Raw genomic sequence first — 23358 nt, forward strand, 5'->3', positions numbered from 1 at the left:
GCTGCCGGCGCGCGCCCCGTCGCCATGGCGACCGTGTTTCCTCGGCGAGGACCCCGGCGGCAGGGCTGCCCGGCGGCGCCTGTGTGGCCGCGCTCCCGCGGGCGGAGCGGGCAGCGGGCAGCGGGCAGCGGGTGGCCGGACTCGCGGCGGCCGCCGAGCTAGCGGGCGGGCGGGCTGGGTCCCGAGTGCAGGGCAGGCGGGCGGCCCGGCGGTGAGCTGGCCCCCCCGGCCTGCGGGGCGGCCGCTGAGCTGGCGGGGCGGGCCGGGGCGCGGGCGGTGGCTCCTCCTCCTCCAGCTGCAGGTAAGGGCGGCCGGGGGAGCGCCCGAGGGGAACGGCCCGGCCGGACCTAACGGGGGGCGAGGGGCGGGGGGGCTGTGGGCCCGGGGAGCCTCCGGAGCCTCCGGAGCGTCCCCGAAGGGCGCCCTGTGGACCCCTGCAGTTTAGGGGGGACCCGCGCTCGGCCGCCCCTCGCACCGCCTTGGGAGCGACTCCCTCCCGGAGAGTCCCCCACGTTGGCAGCGCGGCTGGCTCGCCGGCTGCACCGGGCCCTCCCAGGACCGACCCATCCCTCTCTCCCGACTGGGGTGTGCCTCTCCCTTGTTATCCGAGCGAGGTAGGGTGCCCCGTGTTTCGGAGAGACCCTGCCTGTGCCTCCCGGGTGGCGCTTGGCCTCTGCTCTGTCGCGTGTCGGGGGCGCAGGCGGCGGGGTTCTCCGCGCTCCAGGCTCGGGCCGCCGCTCATTCATAGCACTTCACGGCGCCTTGCTCTGTGCACGCACTGGCCTCGGGTACTGCAGTGACCAGCACCGGGCTCATGCTTCATAGAGCCCACGACGTGTTGGGGGAGACAGTGGCATAGCCCCAGAAATAAGTGACAGATTTATTCTGGGATTGGGCGGCCAGGGAGATGTGGGAGGGAGCTCAGGGCAGGTGCCGCTGAATGTGGGGTTTGAGAGGCTCCCCCCTTGAGGCCTGAAAGCCAAGTGGGAGCTAGCCAGATGAAGAGGCAGGAGAAAGTGCCTTTCCACCTTTCGGCCTGGCAGAGACTATTTAATAGACTCTCTGTTGTATGTAGAAATAGACCTGTCTCCCTGTGTTACCGTCCCCCACCTTTAAAGTTTCATTTATTTAAGTAACATCTACACCCAACCTCGAACTCACAATCTCTAGATCAAGAGTAACTGGCTTCTGAGATTGAGCCAGCCGGGCATCCCTGCGTTATCTCTTTTTAAATGCACTTCACAATGTGGCAGTTGCTGCAAAGGCTTTAAGGGTATTGGAGCTCTAACATATGGTGAGAAGAGGAAATTGCCTGTCCGGTTCCATTTGAGAGAGATCTTTGTTGGAATCCATGTTGGTCCTTATGTTGAAATGTGTTTTCACGACCGTTATCAAAGATGGTGTTCTCTTTTTTGAGCTGAGAACCACCGTTGCTCATATTTACAAGACCATTCAACAAATATCACATGTCTAATAAGAGTCATGGTGGTTTTCAGATGTGAGGATGCATCAGTAGTTTCATTGGGGTCTCTATTCTCATAGAGCCTACATTCTAGTCTGGGAAGACAGAAATCAAGAAACAGAGAAATGAGATAGTTTCATAAATGAGGGGGTGTAGTGAACTATCCTGATGGCCTCTGAGGGGATGATAAAGAGGACATAAAGATGATCTTGGTCTTTGGCGACCTCAACAAGGTCAGTTTGAGTGGAACAGTAGGGGCAGAAGTCTGGTTGGAGAGAAGGAAAACGAGTGGAACTACATATTAAATTTTTTCAAGAGGGGAACACAGAAATGGGTCTGTGGATCAGCTAGGGTGAGGGGAGTAGTTTTTTGTTGTTTTTAATTAACTGGAAGATAGAAGAGCATGATAATATGATGAGTGTGATCCAACTGAGAGGGAAAGCGTTTGCTGATGCTGCACTAAGGAAACAATTAGAGAGGTTATGTTAGGGTATCAGTGGAATGGCCTTTCATGGGACGACATATTAACAAAAGGGAAAGCAGAAAAAATGGGCACAGCTGCCAAGAATGTGGGTCTTAATGCAGGTAGCTAGCAAGTTAAAAAAAAAAAAAAAAAAAAAAAAGGTGTTCTTTCTCTTTTTTTTCAAAGGCCTTGAGAAATCAAGTGCCTCATAGGCACGTACTAACAATGAAATTAATTCAGACTTACTTTTACTTTAGAAATATGCTATAATTCAAAGTGCTTTGTGGAGTTAATAGCCTTATGTAAAAATGTTAGGTACTCCCATGAGGGAGGATGAAGCATAAAAGTATAAAGGTTTCAGAAGTAGGATCATAATATCCTGGATGCATAAAATCTTTTAAGGAAACATTACCCAGAGATGTTGTAGAAATCTGATCTGATCGCTTCATTTAGTTCCACACATAATCTTGTTGCCACTGAATTATTATTTTAAATTTCTTTTTAATTTTTTAAGTAATTTCTACATCCACTGTGGGGCTCAGACTCTTGGGATCAAGAGTCGCAGTCTCTACTGACTGAGCCAGCCAGGTGCCCCTATTATTATCTTTTTTTTTTTTTTTTTTTAAGCGAAGGCATCAGATGAGGTGAGCACAAGCCACAGACAGATGACAGTATTAGATACTGCTTTATGAAGAGATGAGTAGTTAACCAACAGAGGTTAAGCCCTGGAAAGCTCATTTTTTCTTTTACCAGATTTTTAATTTTTGAGAATAGCACCCTAAACTTTTGAAAGCAAAAGTGGATTTTGTACATTTTTGTAATTATGTTTCTCTGCTATTTTAGGGGGAGCGGGGCAGAGGGTGAGAGAATCTTAAGCAGCCTCCTTGCACGGCTTGGTCTCATAGCCCTGAAATCATGACCTATGCTGAAATCAAGAGCCAGACACTCAACCGAGCCACCCAAGTGCCCCTTTCTGCTATAATTTTTAAAAAGATTTTATTTATTTATTCATGAAAGACATAGAGGCAGAAACATAGGCAAAGAGAGAGAAGCAGGCTCCATGCAGGGAGCCCGATGTGGGACTCGATCCCAGGACTCCAGGGATCACGCGCCGGGCCAAAGGCAGGCACTCAACCACTGAGCCACCCAGGCGTCCCTTCTGCTGTAGTTTTAAATGAATTTGGAAAATTTTTTTTTTAATTCCAGTTAAAGCTGGATGGGATACAACTCAGAACAGGGTCATTTTGTACCAATGAGGCTGATCTCAGGTTACTTGATCATAGATAACCAAGTCCATGTCTAATTTAATTAGGAATCTTGAATAGAAATTCATTTGGAAAATATTTCTGTAGTCAGCAAGTGTTCCTCGATAGAATTTATTTTGCTTTTCATCTGGTGACATCTAACGTACAAGACTTTCTCCCAGTATTATCATGACTACCACATAAAATTCAGGTCTCAAGTTAGGTTCTTGGAAACTGTTCATTCAAAATGAGTTTCTGGCAGAAGATACTGTATGTTTCTACCTGAATAAAAGTGTTGAGGCATTTCGATGGTCATTCTCATGTACCTACTAACTGGGGGCTTGCTTTTGTCTTGTAGGGTTAAAAACTAGCATTTATATAAAACAGAAGAAAAAGATGTCCTTCCGTAAAGGTATGCTTTTTCTACAAATTATGTTGTTTTTACAGCTGCTCAAAAGGTAAAGAGATGTCATGCAGGCTTTTCCTCTGTATTTCAGTAAACATCATCATCCTGGTCCTGGCTGTTGCTCTCTTCTTACTGGTTTTGCACCATAACTTCCTGGGCCTGAGCAGTTTGCTAAGGAATGAGGTTTCAGGTATGGGAAGCCTTACTAATGCCTTGGCATCTATCGAGGACCTGGAGTTCTGTGTATCCCAACATCCTGGTACATCACTAGATTAAAGAAAAAGTTTTCTTCTTGTCCTGATAAAAGTGGCCTGACTGGGGAAGGGAGAAGTGTGGTACTCGTTGTGCTGCTCTTGCAGCCCCACCCCCACCCCTTCTCCCTGTCTGGGGAGATCTGGGAGATGCCAGGGTTTGATCTGCTGGCAGATCCCTTTTCACCAATTCACCAAATCAGAGGCCTTAGAGGAGCCTCTGTGGGCTGCTGTCTACCCACACTGCAGCAGGACAGGGCTTCAGAAGGTGAGTGATGCTTATCTTGGATGCCTGCCCTGTTTACAGGCGTCAGTATGGTTACTTTCCTTGAACCTGTACAACAGTATCAGGGACTGTGTAGAAAAACAAAACCATCAAGCCTATCAACTGATTTAAAAAGTCACTTTATTGCATAATTCCATCATCAGTTCTTTTAAATTAGTTCTCCATACTGCTCCTGCTCTGGTTTTGAGATATGTGTGAAGCTTCAGGATGTTTGTCAAAAATCATTTTGGGGTTGCCACCCACCGTAGTTGACCAGAGTAAGAAACGATTAATAGCTTTCCCTTGACATTCACTGAGTACTGTTTTATAACAAGAAGTATTTATATATATATATACACACACACATATATACGTACACACACACACACACACACACACGTAATATGTACATAAAGAAACATATGCTCCTGGTGGTAACATTTCTAAAAGAGCATTCAGGCTCCACAAGAATTTGTTCACTCTATCTCCTCTGCATTTAGATGATGGCTGGTGCACAGGAGGTACTCAATAGTTTCACTGAATATATGATTTCATTACCAAATTATTAAAATTTTGGTGTAGTACCTTCTTGGGTTTTTTTCCTGTGTATTTTTTTCTGTTATGAGATTATGCACTACATAAACTGCATGTGACATGTTTTCCCGATATTTTAAGTCACCATGATGGTAGATACTCCTCATATAAAATCTTAATACCACATAGTTTGAATCCATAGGAAAAAGTCTTGGTACAGTGAATCAGTGGTATCCCCACCAAGAAATGTGTTACATATATAGCATGAGTATACATGTGTATTTACTTTTTGTCTATCTACGCTTCATGATGACAGGGATTTGTCTTTTTTTTTTTAAGATTTTATTTCTTCATAGAGATGCAGAGAGAGAGAGGCAGAGACACAGGCAGAGGGAGAAGCAGGCTCCATGCAGAGAGCCTGACGTGGGACTCGATCCCGGGACTCCAGGATCATGCCCTGGGCTGCAAGTGGTGCTAAACCGCTGCGCCACCGGGACTGCCCAGGGATTTGTCTTTTATTCATGGCTCCAGCCTCACTGCCTAGATAATGCCTTGCATATATTAGGTGGTCATTGAATGTAAATGAATAAATATATATTGAAGGGCAAAAAGGAACACTTATAAAACAGTAGAGTTGCTTTGTGATGCAGTCTGATACTTTTCAAATTCAGGGCTCTATTCTAATTCAGGAACCGTTTTCCTACTCAGTTTTGATTATGACCCACGAGAAACTGATTTCCTGTCCACTTATGGGACATAATTCATAGTTTGAAAAATAACTGTTTAGTCTGTTTCTAGGTTTTTACAATTATAAACGAACTTGTGACTTTAACCTCTCAGATTTTGTCTTTAAGAGAGGCAAGGGAAATTTCTGTCAGAGGTCACATACCTGTTTAAGGTTAATTTAAGTAATCTCAACAGCCGATGTGGAGCTTGAACTCATGACCCTGAGATCAGGAGTTACATGCTCCCCCCACCCCTGCCCTCCCTGGATTGAGCCAGTCAGGCACTCCTCTCTTTTAAAGTTTTTGATACAAACTAAGATACATTCTAGAAGGATTCTGTTGTATTCCCACCAGCAGTGTATCAGAATTCAGGCCACCAATTTTTTAATGCTTCTGCTTTTCCAGAAGCCTTGTTACACATGGGAAAACAGTTTCTGGGTTATATGCCTCTCTCACCTTACCTCTTTTCAGTTCTTGGGCTCTATATCAAAAGCTCATGAAATGATAACAATACCTTCCTTGTGTGTATTCTTTGCAGATTCAGGAATTGTGGGGTTTCAGCCTATAGACTTTGTCCCAAATGTTCCCCGACAAGCTGTAGACGGGAGAGAAGAGGAGATTCCTGTGATCATTGCTGCATCTGAAGATAGGCTTGGAGGGGCCATTGCAGCTATAAACAGCATTCAGCACAATACTCGCTCCAATGTGATGTTCTACATTGTTACACTCAATGGTACAGCAGATCATCTTCGGTGAGCTCTGCTTGCCTGACAATTCTGCTGTTAGAGGATGCTCTAGAATAAGCCAGCTGCCAATCCAGGGAATTTTTTTTGGGGGGAGGGGGGGCGTTTTTTTCTATATGCACATACTTTTTTTATAGTTGGGATTATAACATAAAAATTGCACATGTTTTCCCATGATTGTATCATAAACATGTTGCCAAGATGTGAATCAGCTGTGCCACACACACATTGTTAACTCAAGCTGATAAGGTTTTGGTAAGAAGAGTCTCTGTGTGAAAGCAGCAGAATGTTAATTTACATCCTGTTACAAGCTCCTTATCTCATAATATACCTTGAGTAGGTCTAGAGTAGAATGGGATGGGGGGGAACAGTGGCACAGTGGTGTGGTGGAGTGAGCAGATACTAGATCCACATCCTAGCCCAGAGTGATTAGAGCCTATTTCCACATCTTTAAGTATGGAGTGAAAACACCCAACTTAGAGGATTATTGTGTTGCAAATGAGAAAATATGTAAAAAACACTAAGAACGTAATCATCCAGCAGATGTTTCTTACTACAGTTGTGACTAATCGTAGAATCCTAAAGTGAACAAGATCTTAAAAATGCTCTTGAATTCAGATTTATGAAATTTAGTCAAATATCTTGTCTAACAGGCTAAGAGTTGTCAAAGATCTAAAACATTTCTGTCCTTGTGGCTATTTTCTACATGGTTCATGTTTAGTTTGTGAAAATTACCGTTTTCCCCATGAAAACTCTGAAATCATCTAAAGTAATGTAAAAACAAATAATGCATTACAATAGCCACAGGAAAAACATGCAGTACATTAGAGAAGATGGACTTTTTACCTTAGACTCAGGTGGAAAAATAAGTTATTACAGTGAATTAATGAGTGTAATAACAGGGTGATGACCACTTTTTGTTGATAATTAGCTTTCACTACCATATTTTGACTTTTCTTTACCATGTATCTGGAGAGACAAGAGTTGGACCACATGTAGTGATGGGATGTTCTCAACTCCACAGGGTGCTTTTCTACAGCATTGGTCCCAAGCGTGAGCCTGGTGGGAGCACTAGCCATCACCACAGAATCTTGGTTCAGGCAGTGACTCTGATGGGCAAACCCTCAACAGCGATCAAAGAAAAGGCTGTAGTTTGGGGATATGGTTATAGAAAACTGAAATTTGCTGCTTTATTTTCATCAGATCCTGGCTCAGCAGCAGTACCTTGAAAAACATCAGATACAAAATTGTGAATTTTGACACTAAACTTTTGGAAGGCAAAGTAAAGGAGGATCCCAACCAGGGAGAATCCATAAAACCAGTGAGTTCCATGCATCCTTGTTGGTTCTTGGGAGTACAGCTGACTCTAGGACAACACAGGTTTAAACTTCGAGGGTCCACTTCTATGCAGTTTTCAATAATTTGTAACGTACAAAACGTGTGGACTGTTCATATTCTAGATAAGCTATCAACAGTATGCTATTAAGTTTTATTATATTCTAGTGATCAACAGTACGCTATAAAGTTTGGGGGGGGGGGACAAACTTTTGACTGTCCAGGGGGCCAATGTCCCTAAGTCCTGCACTGTTCAAGATTCAACTGTTTTAGGAAATGGCTGGGTAACTGGGTACCCACTTACCCACTGTAAGTAGCTCTTTGGGGACCAAGGTTGGGCAGTTCTAAGAGACCTTCAGCTATCTTCTCCTGCATGGGTATGGAGAGCATTCTGGGAGTTTCTAATAAAGGCATAGCCACTGATGAATCCTACGCCAATGCCTCTTTCCTTTTCCTTTCCCAGTTAACCTTTGCAAGGTTCTACTTGCCAGTTCTGGTTCCCAGTGCAAAGAAGGCCATATATATGGATGATGATGTAATTGTGCAAGGTACCAAAGATTGTCACCATTGGTGCTGTTCTCTGTCCAGTGTGGGCAGTTGTGTTAATTTTATTTACGGTATCCTATAAAAGGTCATCTAAGTGGGAAGAATGGGCATCTTAAAGTGTAAATCTTAAAAAACTTTGTCTATTTCAGGGGATATTCTTGCACTTTATAATACACCACTGAAACCAGGACATGCAGCTGCATTTTCAGAAGATTGTGATTCAGCCTCTACAAAAGTTGTCATCCGTGGAGCAGGGAATCAGGTGAATTACTTATTCGTTATCTTTACAGATACTCCACGCTCCATACTGCAGGGTAATGGTGAGAAGGCAGCAAAATCAGGGAGCTCTTCCTTTCTCCTGCATTTTACATTCCCCAGTTAGTCCATGCAACAATCCAAGGCTTTTCTACGAATTGGTCCATAAACTTGACAACCTAATCTTCCTTAAACATATGGCTCAGTATGTTTATTCTAGGTTTCTATACCAACTCAGAATCCCAGATGTCAGTTTTATTTGCCTTAGAGCCCTTTGCTAATCAAGTTAATGAGATTTTTCTTTACTATTACTATATATTCATTGTTTGAAGCAATAAACATATTATATATCCCATTTGTGTTTTAGTACAATTACATTGGCTATCTTGACTATAAGAAGGAAAGAATTCGTAAACTTTCCATGAAAGCCAGCACCTGCTCATTTAATCCTGGAGTTTTTGTTGCAAACTTAACAGAATGGAAAAAACAGAATATAACTAACCAGCTGGAAAAATGGATGAAACTCAATGTAGAGTAAGTATATAGCTGACTACACTGTGAAGACTCTTATTTCAACTCTCGGGGTCTTTCTAATCTAAGAGGAATTTGTCAGGATTTTCCACTAACAGCTTACATTTGTCATCTGTCCCAAGAGAGGGACTGTATAGCAGAACATTGGCTGGCAGCACCACAACACCTCCTCTGCTGATCGTATTTTATCAACAACACTCTACAATCGACCCCATGTGGAATGTCCGCCACCTTGGTAAGTCAAAAAAAAAAAAAAATTAAAAGAATTAAGGATTAAAGATTTACTCGTCTGAAAAACTATGCTCAAGATGAAATATATCCAGTTTCCTTTAAGTTTTCTGCAGTTTAGGGATCCCTGGGTGGCGCAGCGGTTTAGCGCCTGCCTTTGGCCCAGGGCGTGATCCTGGAGACCCGGGATCAAATCCCACGTCGGGCTCCCGGTGCATGGAGCCTGCTTCTCCCTCTGCCTATGTCTCTGCCTCTCTCTCTCTCTGTGTGTGACTATCATAAATAAATAAAAAATTAAAAAAAATTTAAAAAAAAAAGTTTTCTGCAGTTTGATGTACAGTTATTTCTGATTGGTACTGGCACTAGTACAAACATTTGGCTTTTTTTTCTCTCAATGTAAGGTTCCAGTGCTGGAAAACGATATTCACCCCAGTTTGTAAAGGCTGCCAAGTTACTCCACTGGAATGGTCACTTTAAGCCATGGGGAAGAACTGCTTCCTATTCTGAGATCTGGGAAAAATGGTATATTCCAGACCCAACAGGCAAATTCAGCTTGATCCGAAGACATATGGAGATCTCAAATATAAAATAAAACATAATTTATGCTGTAAGCATTTCTCAGGAAATCCTGGAAGACAGTATGTGTGGGCAGTAACAGTTGCAAGGCTTCAAAGCCTATCTGCAGCAACCCATGGAAAGAGGGATGTTTCAGCTGGGTAAAGAGGACAGACTACCCCGTCTATCAGTTGGCTTCCCAGATAGACTATAAATGTCTCCATCTGCCTTATCAACAAGTGTTTGCTTACTACCGTGCTGAATGACCAGAGGTAAATGGACTGACAGGATTGGTACAGCTAGTTCAACACTGCTGCTTGGTTTTAATTTTGTAACCTTAACCTGTGGTCTGATCTGTTAATAAAGTGAAACCTACATTTTTCAATAGGTATCTCATTTTTTTGCTTCCAAGTAATTATACTTCTATCCGTTCATTGTATAAGAAAGAAATTGTCTTACAAAATTTAGACACCTTCTAAATTGCCTTATTCTTTAAATTGAACATGATATTCACAAAATTTACATTTTACATCACACTGTAACTGGTACATCATACATTGTTACAGCTTAGTAGCTCAAAAATGTTAAAAAACCACCTTATAAAGGGGAGAAGTTGTTATACATAGTCTGTACTGAAGTCATAAGCATCATCTTCCTCTTCAGCCATTTTATCTGAGATGTAAGGTGGTGCTGACCCATCTATATTGGAGGAAATAAAAAGTGAGGTTAAAAAAAAAAAGGCAATTCCACACCATGTTGCTTTGTTAGTAAATCCCTCCACCCAAGATGCCCCACCTGCTTGAGATTCCTCAGGTGGTGCCTCCCAGGCCTCTTCCGCCCTGGACATCTCTGAACTCTTTTCCTGTGGGACAAAGAGAAATAGTACATAATTAGTAGCCCTTATCTGCTCATTAAGAAATTAAATAACTGGAAAAAGACTCTGAAGGTACACATGATAGGGCAGACAAAATTAAGACTATTGACTTCAAGCCTTAAATACCTAAATCTTGAAGGGTTTCTTGTAGTCTGTTATGAACTGTTTACTTTGTCTCTTCAGCCCCTTCCCATTTGTTAAACATTGAAAATTTACTTTAGATTAAGCCACTCACATGCAACATACTTACACTAGCTGATTCTTCAACACCATCCTGGTCGCTGTCAAGATCATCACAGTCCTCCCCCTCCTCCTGTTTTTTCTCTTTCTGTTTTGGCAGTTCTTCTGGTATGTCCTTTTCCTCTATTATTCCATTTGTCAGACCCGAAGACTGGAAAAGGATGCTACTGGCTAAACGAGGGCCCCTGATGACTAGGGAAGGAACACAGGTCATGTAAACAGACCTTTTATTGGCCTCTCAGCCAATGAAGACAGTAAACACAAGACTTGCTTACTGTGTATGCTGTGTGCATTGTTCTTTTCCAGTTCTTCCAGGTTAAGGCCCTGTTTCATGTCTCTCATTATGGCCTCACTAAAATGTGGAGGAGGAGTCCAGGATGTAGGGGGATGACAGTAGTAACCTAAGGAGGCACTAGATTTAAAAACAAGATTTGTAAATAATTAGTTCCTTCATTCCATGTGATCCTCAAAATGCCAACAGAAAAAAGTCTTACCCTGTCCACTCTGACCATATCAGTTTGGCAGCACCTTCTAAATTTGGGCTTCCACCTTTTTGGTGCAGTCCTCTTCTCTGAGCAAGTGATGTAAAAAAGTCCAGAGGATTCTTAAAGTCTGGAACAGTAAATTTCAGTACTACCTTAAAAAAGAAAAACTGACATTATTCATCTGATATAGTATTAAAAAAAAAACAAAAACCTTGAAAACCTCCTACTTAAAAATGTTTATGATGAAAGAGAACATGGAGCTCAAGGGAACTGGGTTCTTATACCTGTCGAGCATCAGCCTGGGACAAGATGGCACTAGCAGCCTCCACTGGTTTCAACACTTCAATACTTGCTGGACTTCTCAGAGCAAGTGCACTGGCAGAGTTAACTGGAGACACAATGAAACTTGGACTGTCTACAACTGTGATTTGTTTGTCCAGGGTGACAACCTGCATGTACCTGGAAAAAGAGGGATAGTAATCGAGGGGAGCACTGGTTTACCTGAAGGATGAAGAACACGAAGCTCAGGGTTGGATTGAACAAACTCAGCACAGTCTGTCAGATCCAGTTTATCATCATTTGCTTCATGTTTTATCTGAAACTCTAACAGTGCTCCTCCCCTTCTAAAGAAAAACACTGTATTTATAACCTCTAGGTTGACCTAGACACATGCTGTTTCCTCTGCCATAAAAATTTCCCCTCCAAATAACTGACTTCGATTCAGTACTGGGTTCAAGCATCCCTTCTTCTGAGGCAGCTTCCCCTTCTCTCAATCTATGTGCTTGCCTTTCAAACTAGATGTGAGCTGTTCCGCTCTAATCAATTCTTCCCTAAGCCTAGCACTGACTTAACCCTTTCCTTGCACTGACACCTCTAAAGAAAAAATAGAAAATGGTCTTCCTTGAGCTATCCAAAACAAAATAATGTTTAATCGTCTATAATGAAATAGCACAATTATGGAAGAACTCAATTTACCTTGTAAGCCCCATGGATACACCAACATTACATATCTGTTCCTGTTTTAAGCTGTTGATGATGCTGCTTTTCCCCACATTTGGGAAACCTACAAATGGGAAATCCATAGAACAAAAGGCATTATGTACTGGTAACTATAAAATTTCCACTGCCTTATTTTAGGTTTGCCCGATATTTGGAGCAAGATCAGAGTTGGATCTGAGTGTCTTCACTTCAACACTAAGACCAATCTTAGAGTCTTCATTTCTTGCACAAGTAATCAAAGAGCAGGAAAAGATGATTAATTCAAATAATCAGGAGCTTTTAGAAGCCAACTTCTTATAGTGCACAGCACTGGAATAGGCAGGAATTAAAATTTTTGAGCGTGTTTCATTAAACGGGCAAGAAGCCAACGTTTGAACAAGCTCTTTATTGAGCACCAACCTCATACACTGTTAACATGAATAAAACCTTGACACTTAAGACATAAAGCGTGTTAAATTGAAACTCACCAATTACTCCCACCTGAATGGCTTTGCCACAAGTCTCCTGAAAACTTCTAAGAAGCTTCCAAAGGCCTTCTTTCCCAACACAGACTTCATTTCTGAAGGGAGTTCTCTTCCTGACCTTCAAGTGCTAAAATTCCAAATAATTAAACTTCTGATAACCCACCAGATAAAACCCAAGCAATCTCTCCAGAGCCCAGCTATTAAAATCACCACTCTATTATCTTTCAGATTATCTCTGGATGAAATCAGAGTTGGATCTTATAAATTCTCATTTTTTAATCAAGATTTTGTATGCTCATCATATTTCAGCCATTCAAAATCTGAAAGAACCATACTTTCCACCACTGACTGTAAAGCGTACCTTGATTATCTTGCCCTTGTCCTTCAAATTTGTTGAGGCTCTGAACACCACTGTTGGTAATTCCTTCTTCAAATAACTTAGCCAGCTTTCTAAATTCTCCTTTGGTACCAAATCTAAGAGGGATTAGGAACAAGACACATACTCCAATTTGGTTATTTTATTGAGATGAATATGAATGTTTGATAAACTGGATTTTACTCTGGTTTGTCTCTTCAGTTTTTAAAAAAGAATTTAGATGGAAAATAGGAAGAGAGTAAGCTCCCTATCACACTGCCTATATCTTGACAGAGTTTGGTATCTACCCTCCTATATTTCTTGTTACCCTTTGCACTGCTCACCTTTTCAGAATTAAATCAACCAGTAGATTATGACCCTAACTTAACAGCAGAGCTGTGTTTCCAGAATTTACTCTCAGGTAACAGCCATGTTTACTGGCCCCAACAGTAACTGCAGATGCCATTTTACATTCTGCTTCATGAAATCTCTATTCTGGGCTTTCCTGGCCCTGATGTTCAAACCAATACTTCTTTAAGCACCCTTTATATAAATATTGTCATATGTAAACATTATGTGGATGTGGTGAATATGGCAAACTACCATCACTCCCTATGTGAGATTAATGAGTAAGCAGAGTAGAGAAGCTTACACTCTTAAATAAGACAAGATGGCAAAGTAGTAAATAGTAAGAGAAAAGTAGAAACCTGTTAGTCACTTATAGAAAATATCTCAATCCCATTGCCCAGCATTGCTTTTAGTAACAAGACCATATGCACTGGCTTTATTGAGGTCAGAGTTGGATCTTATCAGTCTTCAATGAAAATCAGACTGCTCACATGTTTCCCTCATACCTCGCTAGTGCATATGGAACATAAAAGGCATCTCTTCTGCTCACCTGATTTATTTAATACAAGTACCAGCTTCTTCTGTCCACTCTGGACAATGGCTTCTTCTGCCTGGGGACACCTGCAACCAAGAGGATCTCTGGCATCCAACACCTCCAGCACAACATCTGAGGCTTCAATCACCTGTCAAAGCAGAAACTATCAAAGAAATATCCCGTGCTCTGGCAACACCCTCCATACACAAGTACACTGGCATTTTCCACTTAGCAACAGGGTGAACTCAGAGTTAGATCTTAGATCCTCACTTTGGCATGAAGAATGTTCACATGTTCATTTCTCACAGGAAAGTAAAACACAGGTTTGCTTGGCAGCCTATGGACTCCTGACAAAGTGGATTTCAAAAGTAGAAATATCTCCATTGTCTGAATATACAACCCTTCCACAGTGAATTATGTAGTGTGATACGCCCTGTGGCCCTGCCGCGAGATGCTGACCAGCAGTCCTGTTCTATTAATGGAGGGAAGTGAGCTTAGGAAAACGGGTATTTAGGATGGGGGTTCTGGGGAACAACTATGCCAAGACACTGCCTTGTCTTCCTTCACTTAGGTTTCAACAGTACTTTTTCCCCACACTGCTTGCTCCGACGTATCTTCATCTATTTTAGAAACCACTATCAACATGTTACTTAACACAAAGTACCATTTTTGTCAGTCATGCTTATAGGAACTGTTCCTGTGCAAAAATTTTAAACTTTAAGAATACTTCCTGCAGCTAAACAGAAAAGGCCCTAAATAGGATAAACCACAATAAACAAAGAATAAAAACTTTTAAAACTAGGATATGCCAACTTGCTGATTCATCCATCTCAAGTGAACTCCACTTCCACATTTATAGGGCTGGTGTCAGAAAAAAAGAATCTCTCTAGTCTTTTCAACCTCATTACCATTTTTAGACACTGACCTAGACTAAAATACCTTTTTAAGTTCCTGACAATACAACTTCTTTGGATTCTGTTTGCCTGACTTGGGTTTGTCCTTAGCTTTGCACTGCCCAGATTCCTGCAAGATAAAGACAAGGGAAAAAGGACACCAAGTTAGCACTTCAGCTGTACCTATTTCTCCATTTTCCATGGCTAATTAGGGGCACTGCAGGTGACATTTCTAAGTAAAAAAGAGTCAAAATAGTCTTTCTGCCCAAAGCACGGCATCCCCTGCCCTGGGTATGTTTTTACTTCTGTCAGAATTCTCAGTCATAAAGATAATCTTTTTAAAAAAAAAGTATTTATTCATAGAGACACAGAGAGAGAGAGAGAGGAGAGAGAGAGAGAGAGAGAGGCAGAGACACAGGTAGAGGGAGAAGCAGGCTCCATGCAGAGAGCCTGACGTGGGACTCGATCCCGGGACTCCAGGATCACGCCCTAGACTGCAGGCGGCGCTAAACTGCTGTGCCATCGGGGCTGCCCTCAGTCATAAAGATACTTAATCGTACCTCCTTCACAGGTTCCAAGTTAGATGGCTTAACACCAGGGTTAGTTTCAAGTTTTCTTTTCTTTTCCTGTTCCTTCTGCCTGTCAAGTTTCTGCTGCTCTTTTAGTTCTTCAAGCTGCATCCAAGCCATAAGAGAAATGAGTGAGCCAAACCAATGTGGTGCTACTTTACTTTCAAAAACCACATACCCACGCATCACTTGTTCAGAGTTTGAGCTAACATATCTTACTCGCTGTTTCCTTAGCTCAGCTTCCCGAAGAAGAGCCTCTTTAAAGGGAGCACTGTTTGGAACTCCTGGGTCTTTTCTAGGCTTTTTGCGACCTTGCTTTTTGGCCTCCTTCCTCAATTTTCGATGGTGCTCTCGAACCTATTATAATAAAAATTTTTATCCATTTGTAAAATTTACTAGCCAATCTGGCTAAAATTAGTTATGCCTGTAAAATAAGCCAAGAAAATTAAGTTGTAACCATAGAGAAAACAAACATTTATGTACACAACAGCAAAACAGTCACCAGGAGACTCTTTGCAGAGGTTAACACGTTGGTTGATTAGTTTGCAGACTTATCACCAAATTACTGCACTTTCCCACAGCTATACTCCTGAGGTCTAAGAACTTGTGCCCATGGAGTGTAATTAACTTCAATTCTGTAAGATGAAATCACATTAATCCAAACCTCCTTGTGCCCGAAAGGTGGAGCAGACAGAAATCAGTTCAGCGTTATATTGAACATGGGCGTTCCAAGCAGAACACTTACCTTTTTTTGGATTTTATACCTTTTATGGCAGGTCATGCGTTTACTTGCTTTCTTTAACTCTACAAAGAAACCCAGCACGAGAGGATTAGACACAAAGGATCCGTTTAGTTTTTAGTGACCGGGCTCAGGGGTCACGTCCCTTTCCCTGCTTAGCAATTAACGCTCAAACCTAAAACTCACATGTGGTGGATTACAAACACAGGCCATTCTAAAATCTCAAAGAATCTGGAGCAGAGCCCAACTTCCCTGCTCTCGCTCTTTCCGTAACAGACTGAAACCGCACAGCAGAGCAGGAGACCCCCAGATGGCAGCCCCTTCTCGTCATAGGCCGCAAATCACAAGTTAGGACCGAGCAGCGGATTTCAGCGGCCCGCCTCAGACCTCTCAACATGGCCGAGTAGGGAAGAGGCTGGGCCCGCAACCTTGGCTCGGACGGACACGGTTTACTCAGGACCATCTGGCGTGATTTTAATTTCTTAAAACATATCTGACAGAGAGAGAACACGAGCAGGGGGAGGGGCAGGCTCCCCGCTCCGCAGGGCGCCCACGCTCGATCCCGGGAAGCCGGGGCCGTGACCTACGCCGAAGGCAGACACCTGACCCACTGAGCCACCCAGGCGCCCCAGCGACCTTCACTGCTGTCTTCCTTTCGCACAACAGGCCGGCGGCTAACGACGGCCTTCCCCCACTCGCTTCTCCTCCCGACCCGCGCCGCGGCCTGCCCGCAGGCTCCCCCGCTCCCTCAGAAGACCGCCCCGACGGTTCGCCGACCGTCAGAGGCAGGCCCCTCTACACCCGCTCCCCGGCCGTACTCACTCGGTCGCTTCATACTGGGAGCGGGAACGGCGGTCGCAGCGGCGTAACCGGCGGCAGCAGCAGCAACAACGCGCCTCCGCCCCGGCCACGTGTGACTCGCAGGCAGCCAAGCCCGAGCGTCACGCACCGACGCTACCGCCGTAAAGCGCGCCGCCGCCCGCTCGCGCGCGCGCGCACGCAGTGTCGTGCGGAGCCGGGTTCGCTTGGCGGCCGCAGGGCTGGTTTTGCGGCGGCACCGGGAGGGGTGAGGGCGGTGAGGGCGGCGGGTGCTGGAGCGACGGCGGCGGCCGCAGCCGGAGGAGCAATAGCAGCAGCCGTGGCGGCCACGGGGCGGGGCGCGGCGGTCGGCGACCGCGGCCGGGGCTGCAGGCGGCGGAGCGGCTGGGTAAGGCCGGGCCCGGGGCGGGCGGGGCCGCTCCCTCTCGGCCGGCTGCCGGGCCTTTGTGTGGGCCCGGGCGGGCGGGAGCAGCGGCGGAGGCCCCGCCCCGGCGTGGGGACGCGCCGGTCGGGCTGGGCGCGCGGGGCGGGGCGCGGCGGCGGGCGTCGGGACGGCCAGGCAGCCTCGCCGCACCTGCCCTGCCGGCCGGACAAAGGCGCGCCGCGGCCCGGAAGCTCCCGCTCGCTCTTTCCCGCCCCGGCGGCCGGCAGAGCCCTCGTCGCCGACAGCCTCAAAGCTGTCAACGTTTCCCTAGTCCCGGTACCAGTGACAGGTCCGGAAAGTCTTTCATTTCTTCACAGGTCAGGGCCTCCTTTTTTTGTTGTTGTTGTTTCTTGACGCAAACTCAACTAGTGTGAAAAAAAATTTTTTTTTTTTTTTTTTTTTACCTTCTCTAGATGACTGTGTTCAGACTGAGTGTGTATTTGAGTGAGACTTGTATTTATACTAGAGGCTAGATACTGAAGTGTCTTCTCTGCAGCAGCACGGAAAATCGAGGTTTTAAAATTGTACGTTTCCTGGTTTTTAATAATTTTCCACCTCTTAAAATTTTCTACCGAAAGCGTAGTTTTATTGTGATAGGGAAGATATTGGCGATTTAAATAAAGATTGGTAAAATGTGGAAGAAATACTGAAAAAAAAAAAAAACAAGTGGGAAATAGCACAGTATAGCAGGTATAGAAATTACCATTGTGGTTATAGAAGCATATGTTGGAATATAAGACATTCTTATTCATTTATATTTTAAAAAATTTAGGGCTCCTCAAAAATGGTTTTTGAGGTGATGTTTTTCCATTAAGAGTAGTATGGTTTTGCTTTATTCCTTGTTAACAGATTGCTTGTATTTTAAGATTCAAAGGAAGGAAAGTGTTTTTGAAGAAGCAGTTCCAATTTCAAACAGTAACAAATGTGCGTGTGGATAAATGGAAGGGCGTTGATTGCCTTCTTTGGCTTTGGGTGTACAAAATACCTCAGATTTTGATATTTTACCCCAAACTCCAAGCTCAGTAAATTGTGGTATGTCTATACGATGGGCTGTTAACAAGCCATCAAACATCCTGTGGAAGAGTGTTCACTTTTGGAAGAACCCAGAGTTTAAAACAAGTTGCAAAACAATATATATGGTTTAACACTTCGGTTTAAAAAAAAAAAAAAGGCAACTAAGGCATAGAAAAAAATACAGAAAGCCGTGAATGCCAATGTTAAGGGTGTTTTGTTTTTTTTTTTCTAGAATTATGTGGGGTTTTTTCCCCCCTTTGAATTCTGTTTTCCAAGGTTCTTGTTCTGTGCATGTATTATAGTATTGAGTATCAGAAATACAGGAGAGAACTTTTAGTACTATCAAAATATACCGTGTGGCTAAAATGAGTATTTTCCCAGTTGCACATTTTAAGGTTATTCCTTAGCGTCCAATGCAAGTTACTGGTTGTCAGACTTTTGCACATGTAGCTGTAATCAGTGCCATTTTAAAATTTATATTTGGGCTCCAGAATGTATTTCCTCTTCATGGGGAGAAAATTGCTGAAGGATTGCCCACAGTCCTTTTAAACCACACAAGCTTTTTTTAATGTCCCACTTTTAATACCTTTATTTAAAAAGATAAATTGATTGTTCATACTATACCAGATACTATTCTATAAGCCAGAGCTACAAAAATGAATAAAATGTTATTAACTGGTCCCAAGGAGCATTTAATCCTAGAGTTGAAAGTTCTCTGTTGTGCTTTGAAGTTTCAAAGTGATTTCGTGTACGTATCACAGTCCCAGTGCTCTAAGGCAGATATATGCACACCTGACTTCTCATTTTAGAAGTGGAGAAACAGCTCTGAGAGGTTGTGACTCAAGCAACATGAAACAGATAACTCAAAGCGGAGTACTTGGGACTCAGAATCCGGTCTTCTGAGCTTAAGTCCTGTTGCCTCTCCCACCTACCTGGCAATACTGACTTTATTGCCAAACTTCCAAAATACATTTAAAAATGTGTCCTTTGGATAAGAAAATAATTGAAAATTACCCTTAAGTTGCCTCTTTTTCTTGCTTTATCACAGAAAGTTAATGATTTAAGGAGTTTTGTATATTATGGTCTAAACTAGAATACACACGCACCAACAATTTACAATTTGTTGTCATATGCTTTTCAGTGGGTTATTTATGAAGGTAGTAATTTTGATCACCTGCCAAAATGATCAAAGGCTTTGTTTTTAATCTTTCTAAACCTGTGAGTGTTGTCTTTCTAATGCTGGTAGGACTTTTGGAAAGAAATGTCTTTCTCTGAATTTTTTGTAGGGGGGAGGAGGTTTCCAGACTGTTCACATGAACCATTCTTGGTTTGTTCCAGCTTGCCAACATTTGGTGTCACATGTGAGCCTTCCACATGTGTTCACTCTCCATTCCAGCTCTGTGATTGAACTCTGCTCTTATTGACTAGGGGGCATTTGGGCAGGCATGCTTCATTCCTGGAATTGACAGTCATTCCATGTGAGTAAAGGAATCTCAGTGAGACATCTTTAAGCATATGAAAAGCATTTGTTTTAAAATTAAAAGAAATGTCGGGTACTGTTAGTGCCTGAGCCTTTGCAGCAGTGTGGCACGAGAGAACTGATATGGCTATTTTCTCCAGTTCTCTTATCTTTCTTTAGCAGTTCTACTTGAATGTTTTCTATCTATTCGTAGTCATTTTTACTCCTTCTGACCTTTCTTTTTTATTTCCCCTTTCTCTGCCTGTTCTTCTCTTTCAGTTTTGAATATATTAACACTGAATCAGCACTTCTAAAGCCCTGCCTTCTCCCACTGGCTTCACTTGGCCTTCAGACATAATGAGGAGACTGGCTTTTCGAGGCGCTGGTTGTGCTCTGGTAAAGCTGGTAAATTACTGATCATCTGCACCTTTTCTCTTTTCTGTCCTTCCTTGCCTTTTCCCTTCCACTCTTCTTAAATTTGGTATCCTTTCCATAAAGATTCCCTCCTCATGTTCATCAAATTCACTTGTGTCCTTGTCCTAGCTTGTATACTGAGGTTTGGTCCTTAGGTTCTTCATTTTAATGAATTAAGACCAGTTTATCAACCTTTTACAAAACAAAAGAAAATCACCAAAACTTGGCTGTCCTTAGCCTAAGCCCTTTGAACCTTTTTAGCCAGTTGTAGCCAATTGCAAACTAACATACTGAGTAACAAACCAAAGCCTAGAGAAAGAAATATAGTTATGGTAGACTGTTTTTAAGTGTCATGTGGACCATGCTTCTGAGGAAGAGATAGGAGACTCCTCTTGTTTCTAAGTTGGTTACCAGAATGTTCTATATGTTGGTTTGTTTTGCTCCTCTCAGTTCCCAGAGCTCCCCAGTTTTTCTCTCCACAACTACTAGCAACCCATTCTTTCAGTTGCTGCTGTCTTAGTTTACTGAAATTAAATGTTGATGAGTGAAACTGGGATCAGTTTTTTCGTTTAGCTTTAGAGAAGAACCTTTGAAATCACAGTATGCTACTTGGTACTGTTGTTAAATTATATAAGAATTATAGGACCTCAGGTATATACCCTTTTCCCTGTAGCTGTAGCATATCATTTCAGTGGTTGCATTTTTTTGTGTTATAGTCAAATGTGTACATTTGTAAAGTTGTGTTTACATTAGTTACTAGACAGCCTACTTGGCAGCAAATATATATGTGTTTCTGAAAGGCCAAGTAGGACCTAAAAGTTCACCTCTGAGGTACTATTCCAAATCATCTGAAACTTAAAGCTGTGATTCCAAAATTCTTAGGAATGGAGTACCTCATATAACTGAAAAGGAGGTCAGTCTGATTGGCAGAAAAGTTTCAAAGTAGTCTTACTGTTTTGACATAGGTATGGTAAGTCACATTAAGTGTATTCCAGGGGTTTGTCTTGTGGCTTTCTTTAATGAATGGAGAAAATTCATTTCCCGTGATTAGTTTTAGAGTTGATCTAAAATGTTAGGAGGTTAATTGTCCTCTGTCCCCTGCACTTTGGCACTACTCATTTGCCTCAGGCACTGATTTCTACTTTTTTCCACATCATGGCCCACCTGGAAAATGATCAGAATTGTTAGACACACTGGGGAAAACAGATGAAGCTGCTGACTCCAGAGGTGACTGCCTTGGGGCTTCGTCCCTGCGGCCTGCCTGGCTGCCTCAGGGGCTGAGGAATCAATACCTCCACACTGGTGTACCACTACATGTAGGTTTTTAAAGTCTGGTGAGGGGTAAGTTTGGGACCGGGCATTATTGGGTCACTCAAACAAACTTGGTAACATATAAATTGCTTTACTTTTGTTGAATTTGCCCCATCTAAATTGAAAGTGTAGCATTCTGGTAAGTGAAGGGGCTAAAGCAACAAGGTCCAGAACTTCCACTAAAAAAACTGATAGTTAAGTTTCTTTACAACAGTTAAAATATCCTCCTAAGTGAACCAGAATCTTGGTAGCAAGTGGCTAGTTGAGGGCTTAGTGGCAAGGTCCAAATTTAAGTATAAGAACATGGCTGATTATTTCTTATAGAAGAAGTTGGATTCCATGGGTTCCAAGAGAAGACGAGCTACCTCCCCATCCAGTAGTGTCAGCGGGGACTTTGATGATGGGCACCATTCTGTATCCACACCAGGCCCCAGCAGGAAAAGGAGGAGACTGTCCAATCTTCCAACTGTAGATCCTGTGAGTAACTTGCATCACATAGTTTCTGCCTGCTTTTCCTACTCTTCCTTTAATGATAAGCAGTTAATACGCAAGGCCTCACCACTTTTTTCCTCTGGCTTAATATCTTTACTCTTTCTTTTATAGTACGTATTTAGTCAACAGTCTTTAACAGTTATTTAATATTAAGAAATAATGGTGAGTGGGGGGTGGGTGAAATAGGTGAATGGGATTAAGAGGTACAAACTTCCAGTTATAAAACTAAGTCACAGAGATGAAAAGTACAACATAAAGAATATAGTCAACAATGTTGTAATAACATTATATGGTGACAGATAGGGACTACACTTACTGTGGTGGGCATTGAATAGTATTAGAACCATTGAATCACTGTCTTCTACATCTGAAACTGATATAGCATTGTATGTCAGGTATACTGCAATAATACTTTTTTTAAAGATTTCATTTATTTATTTTAGACAGAGATAGTGTGTGAGCAGCGGTAGGGGCCAAGGGGGAGGAAGAAGGAAAGTAGACTCCACGCTGAACACTTGGATTCCTACATGGGGCTCAGTCCCACGACCATGAAATCATGATTTAAGCCAAAACCAAAAGTTGGACACCCAACCGAATGAGCCATCCAGGTGCCACCCAGTAATACATTTTAAAAATAAAATAAATATTAGGAACTCTCAAAGTACTCTGAATACATTTAGAATAAGAAATTTGCATAAAGTTATTTGTGTTTTGATTAAAAGAGGTTTCCTAAAAGTATAATCTGCCAAAGCACTTAATTCTATTTTTTTTTAAAGATTTTATTTATTCATGAAGCACTTAATTCTAGTTAAAAATAACCAAATGGGCTTAGGAATTCTACAGATCAGGGAATGGCCAACACCATAATAGAAATATGAACAATTTTTTTTCTAGTTTTATTGAGATGTAATTGACATAACACTATATAAGTTGAAGGTGTACACTATGATGATTTGACCAACATAAATTGTGAACTAAAGCCACAATTAGTTTAACATCTGTTATTTCCTATAAATGGCCAAAAAAAGTATAGTTTTTCTTATAATGAGAGCTTTTAGGATCTACTCTTATGACAACTTTCAAATATACATAGCAGTGTTGTACATAATTACCGTGTTATACATGACATGACATCCCCAGTGTTTATTTATAACTGGAAGTTTCTACCTTTTGACAAAAAGGAAAGAAAAAAATATAGGTACTTCACGTTATATGTTATTCATATAACTGTGTGCTTATCATATGCCAAGCAATCACTATTCTGATGGTTGGGATATAACCGCGTGTAAGACAAGCCAATTTTTCACAAAGAGCTTAGATTCTAGTGTGGCAGAAGCAGACTGTAAACAGATGAACAAATAGATAATAAAGTACTCTCAGT

The 23358-nt window shown here is 42.5% G+C and overlaps 3 protein-coding genes and 3 non-coding genes across 43 annotated transcripts in view; 2 read left to right on the forward strand and 4 right to left on the reverse strand.

The window, feature by feature from the left end:
- The first annotated feature begins 199 nt into the window (after positions 1 to 199).
- On the forward strand, positions 200 to 9928 carry GLT8D1 (glycosyltransferase 8 domain containing 1). 2 transcript variants are annotated; one of them, XM_072785986.1, is made up of 10 exons: positions 200 to 301; positions 3528 to 3581; positions 3667 to 3765; positions 5889 to 6102; positions 7297 to 7414; positions 7892 to 7976; positions 8124 to 8236; positions 8597 to 8763; positions 8883 to 8995; positions 9390 to 9928. In XM_072785986.1, exons 2-10 carry the CDS (start codon positions 3566 to 3568, stop codon positions 9578 to 9580), a joined length of 1116 nt encoding a protein of 371 aa, XP_072642087.1. In that variant the 5' UTR covers positions 200 to 301; positions 3528 to 3565; the 3' UTR covers positions 9581 to 9928. The 2 variants fall into 2 exon arrangements, with proteins under 2 accessions (XP_072642087.1, XP_072642088.1); XM_072785987.1 differs by lacking the exon at positions 200 to 301 and adding an exon at positions 306 to 614.
- Positions 4216 to 17023, reverse strand: GNL3 (G protein nucleolar 3). Of its 4 annotated transcripts, none has more exons than XM_072785983.1 (15): positions 16867 to 17023; positions 16051 to 16109; positions 15525 to 15662; positions 15297 to 15410; positions 14783 to 14866; positions 13859 to 13991; positions 12967 to 13079; positions 12609 to 12732; positions 12118 to 12205; positions 11427 to 11601; positions 11152 to 11294; positions 10933 to 11069; positions 10668 to 10849; positions 10339 to 10405; positions 4216 to 10242 (listed from the first exon to the last, which is right to left on the reverse strand). In XM_072785983.1, exons 1-15 carry the CDS (start codon positions 16877 to 16879, stop codon positions 10160 to 10162), a joined length of 1653 nt encoding a protein of 550 aa, XP_072642084.1. In that variant the 5' UTR covers positions 16880 to 17023; the 3' UTR covers positions 4216 to 10159. The 4 variants fall into 4 exon arrangements, with proteins under 4 accessions (XP_072642084.1, XP_072642085.1, XP_072642083.1 ...); XM_072785984.1 differs by having other exon boundaries at positions 10664 to 10849; XM_072785982.1 differs by having other exon boundaries at positions 10653 to 10849.
- LOC140611480 (small nucleolar RNA SNORD69) lies at positions 11657 to 11733 on the reverse strand. Its single transcript, XR_012012634.1, has one exon. It is a non-coding gene; the product is annotated as a small nucleolar RNA SNORD69 (small nucleolar RNA).
- On the reverse strand, positions 12839 to 12920 carry LOC140611486 (small nucleolar RNA SNORD19B). The gene has a single exon (XR_012012640.1). It is a non-coding gene; the product is annotated as a small nucleolar RNA SNORD19B (small nucleolar RNA).
- Positions 13741 to 13817, reverse strand: LOC140611538 (small nucleolar RNA SNORD19). Its single transcript, XR_012012688.1, has one exon. It is a non-coding gene; the product is annotated as a small nucleolar RNA SNORD19 (small nucleolar RNA).
- A 76-nt stretch (positions 17024 to 17099) lies between the features above and the next one.
- PBRM1 (polybromo 1) overlaps positions 17100 to 23358 on the forward strand; it is a 121110-nt gene continuing 114851 nt past the window's right edge. For 6 of the 34 annotated variants that reach the window (XM_072785958.1, XM_072785938.1, XM_072785959.1 and 3 more), the window contains exons 1-4: positions 17701 to 17811; positions 19640 to 19779; positions 20040 to 20165; positions 21810 to 21962. In XM_072785958.1, coding sequence (XP_072642059.1) covers positions 20118 to 20165; positions 21810 to 21962 — 201 coding nt within the window. In that variant the 5' untranslated portion in view covers positions 17701 to 17811; positions 19640 to 19779; positions 20040 to 20117. Of the gene's footprint in view, positions 17252 to 17387; positions 17605 to 17700; positions 17812 to 19639; positions 19780 to 20039; positions 20166 to 21353; positions 21491 to 21809; positions 21963 to 23358 lie in introns of those variants that run through there. The other 28 variants (XM_072785934.1, XM_072785953.1, XM_072785955.1 and 25 more) reach the window with 20 other exon arrangements.

Source organism: Canis lupus, chromosome 19, assembly GCF_048164855.1.
Source record: "Canis lupus baileyi chromosome 19, mCanLup2.hap1, whole genome shotgun sequence".
NCBI lineage: Eukaryota > Metazoa > Chordata > Mammalia > Carnivora > Canidae > Canis > Canis lupus.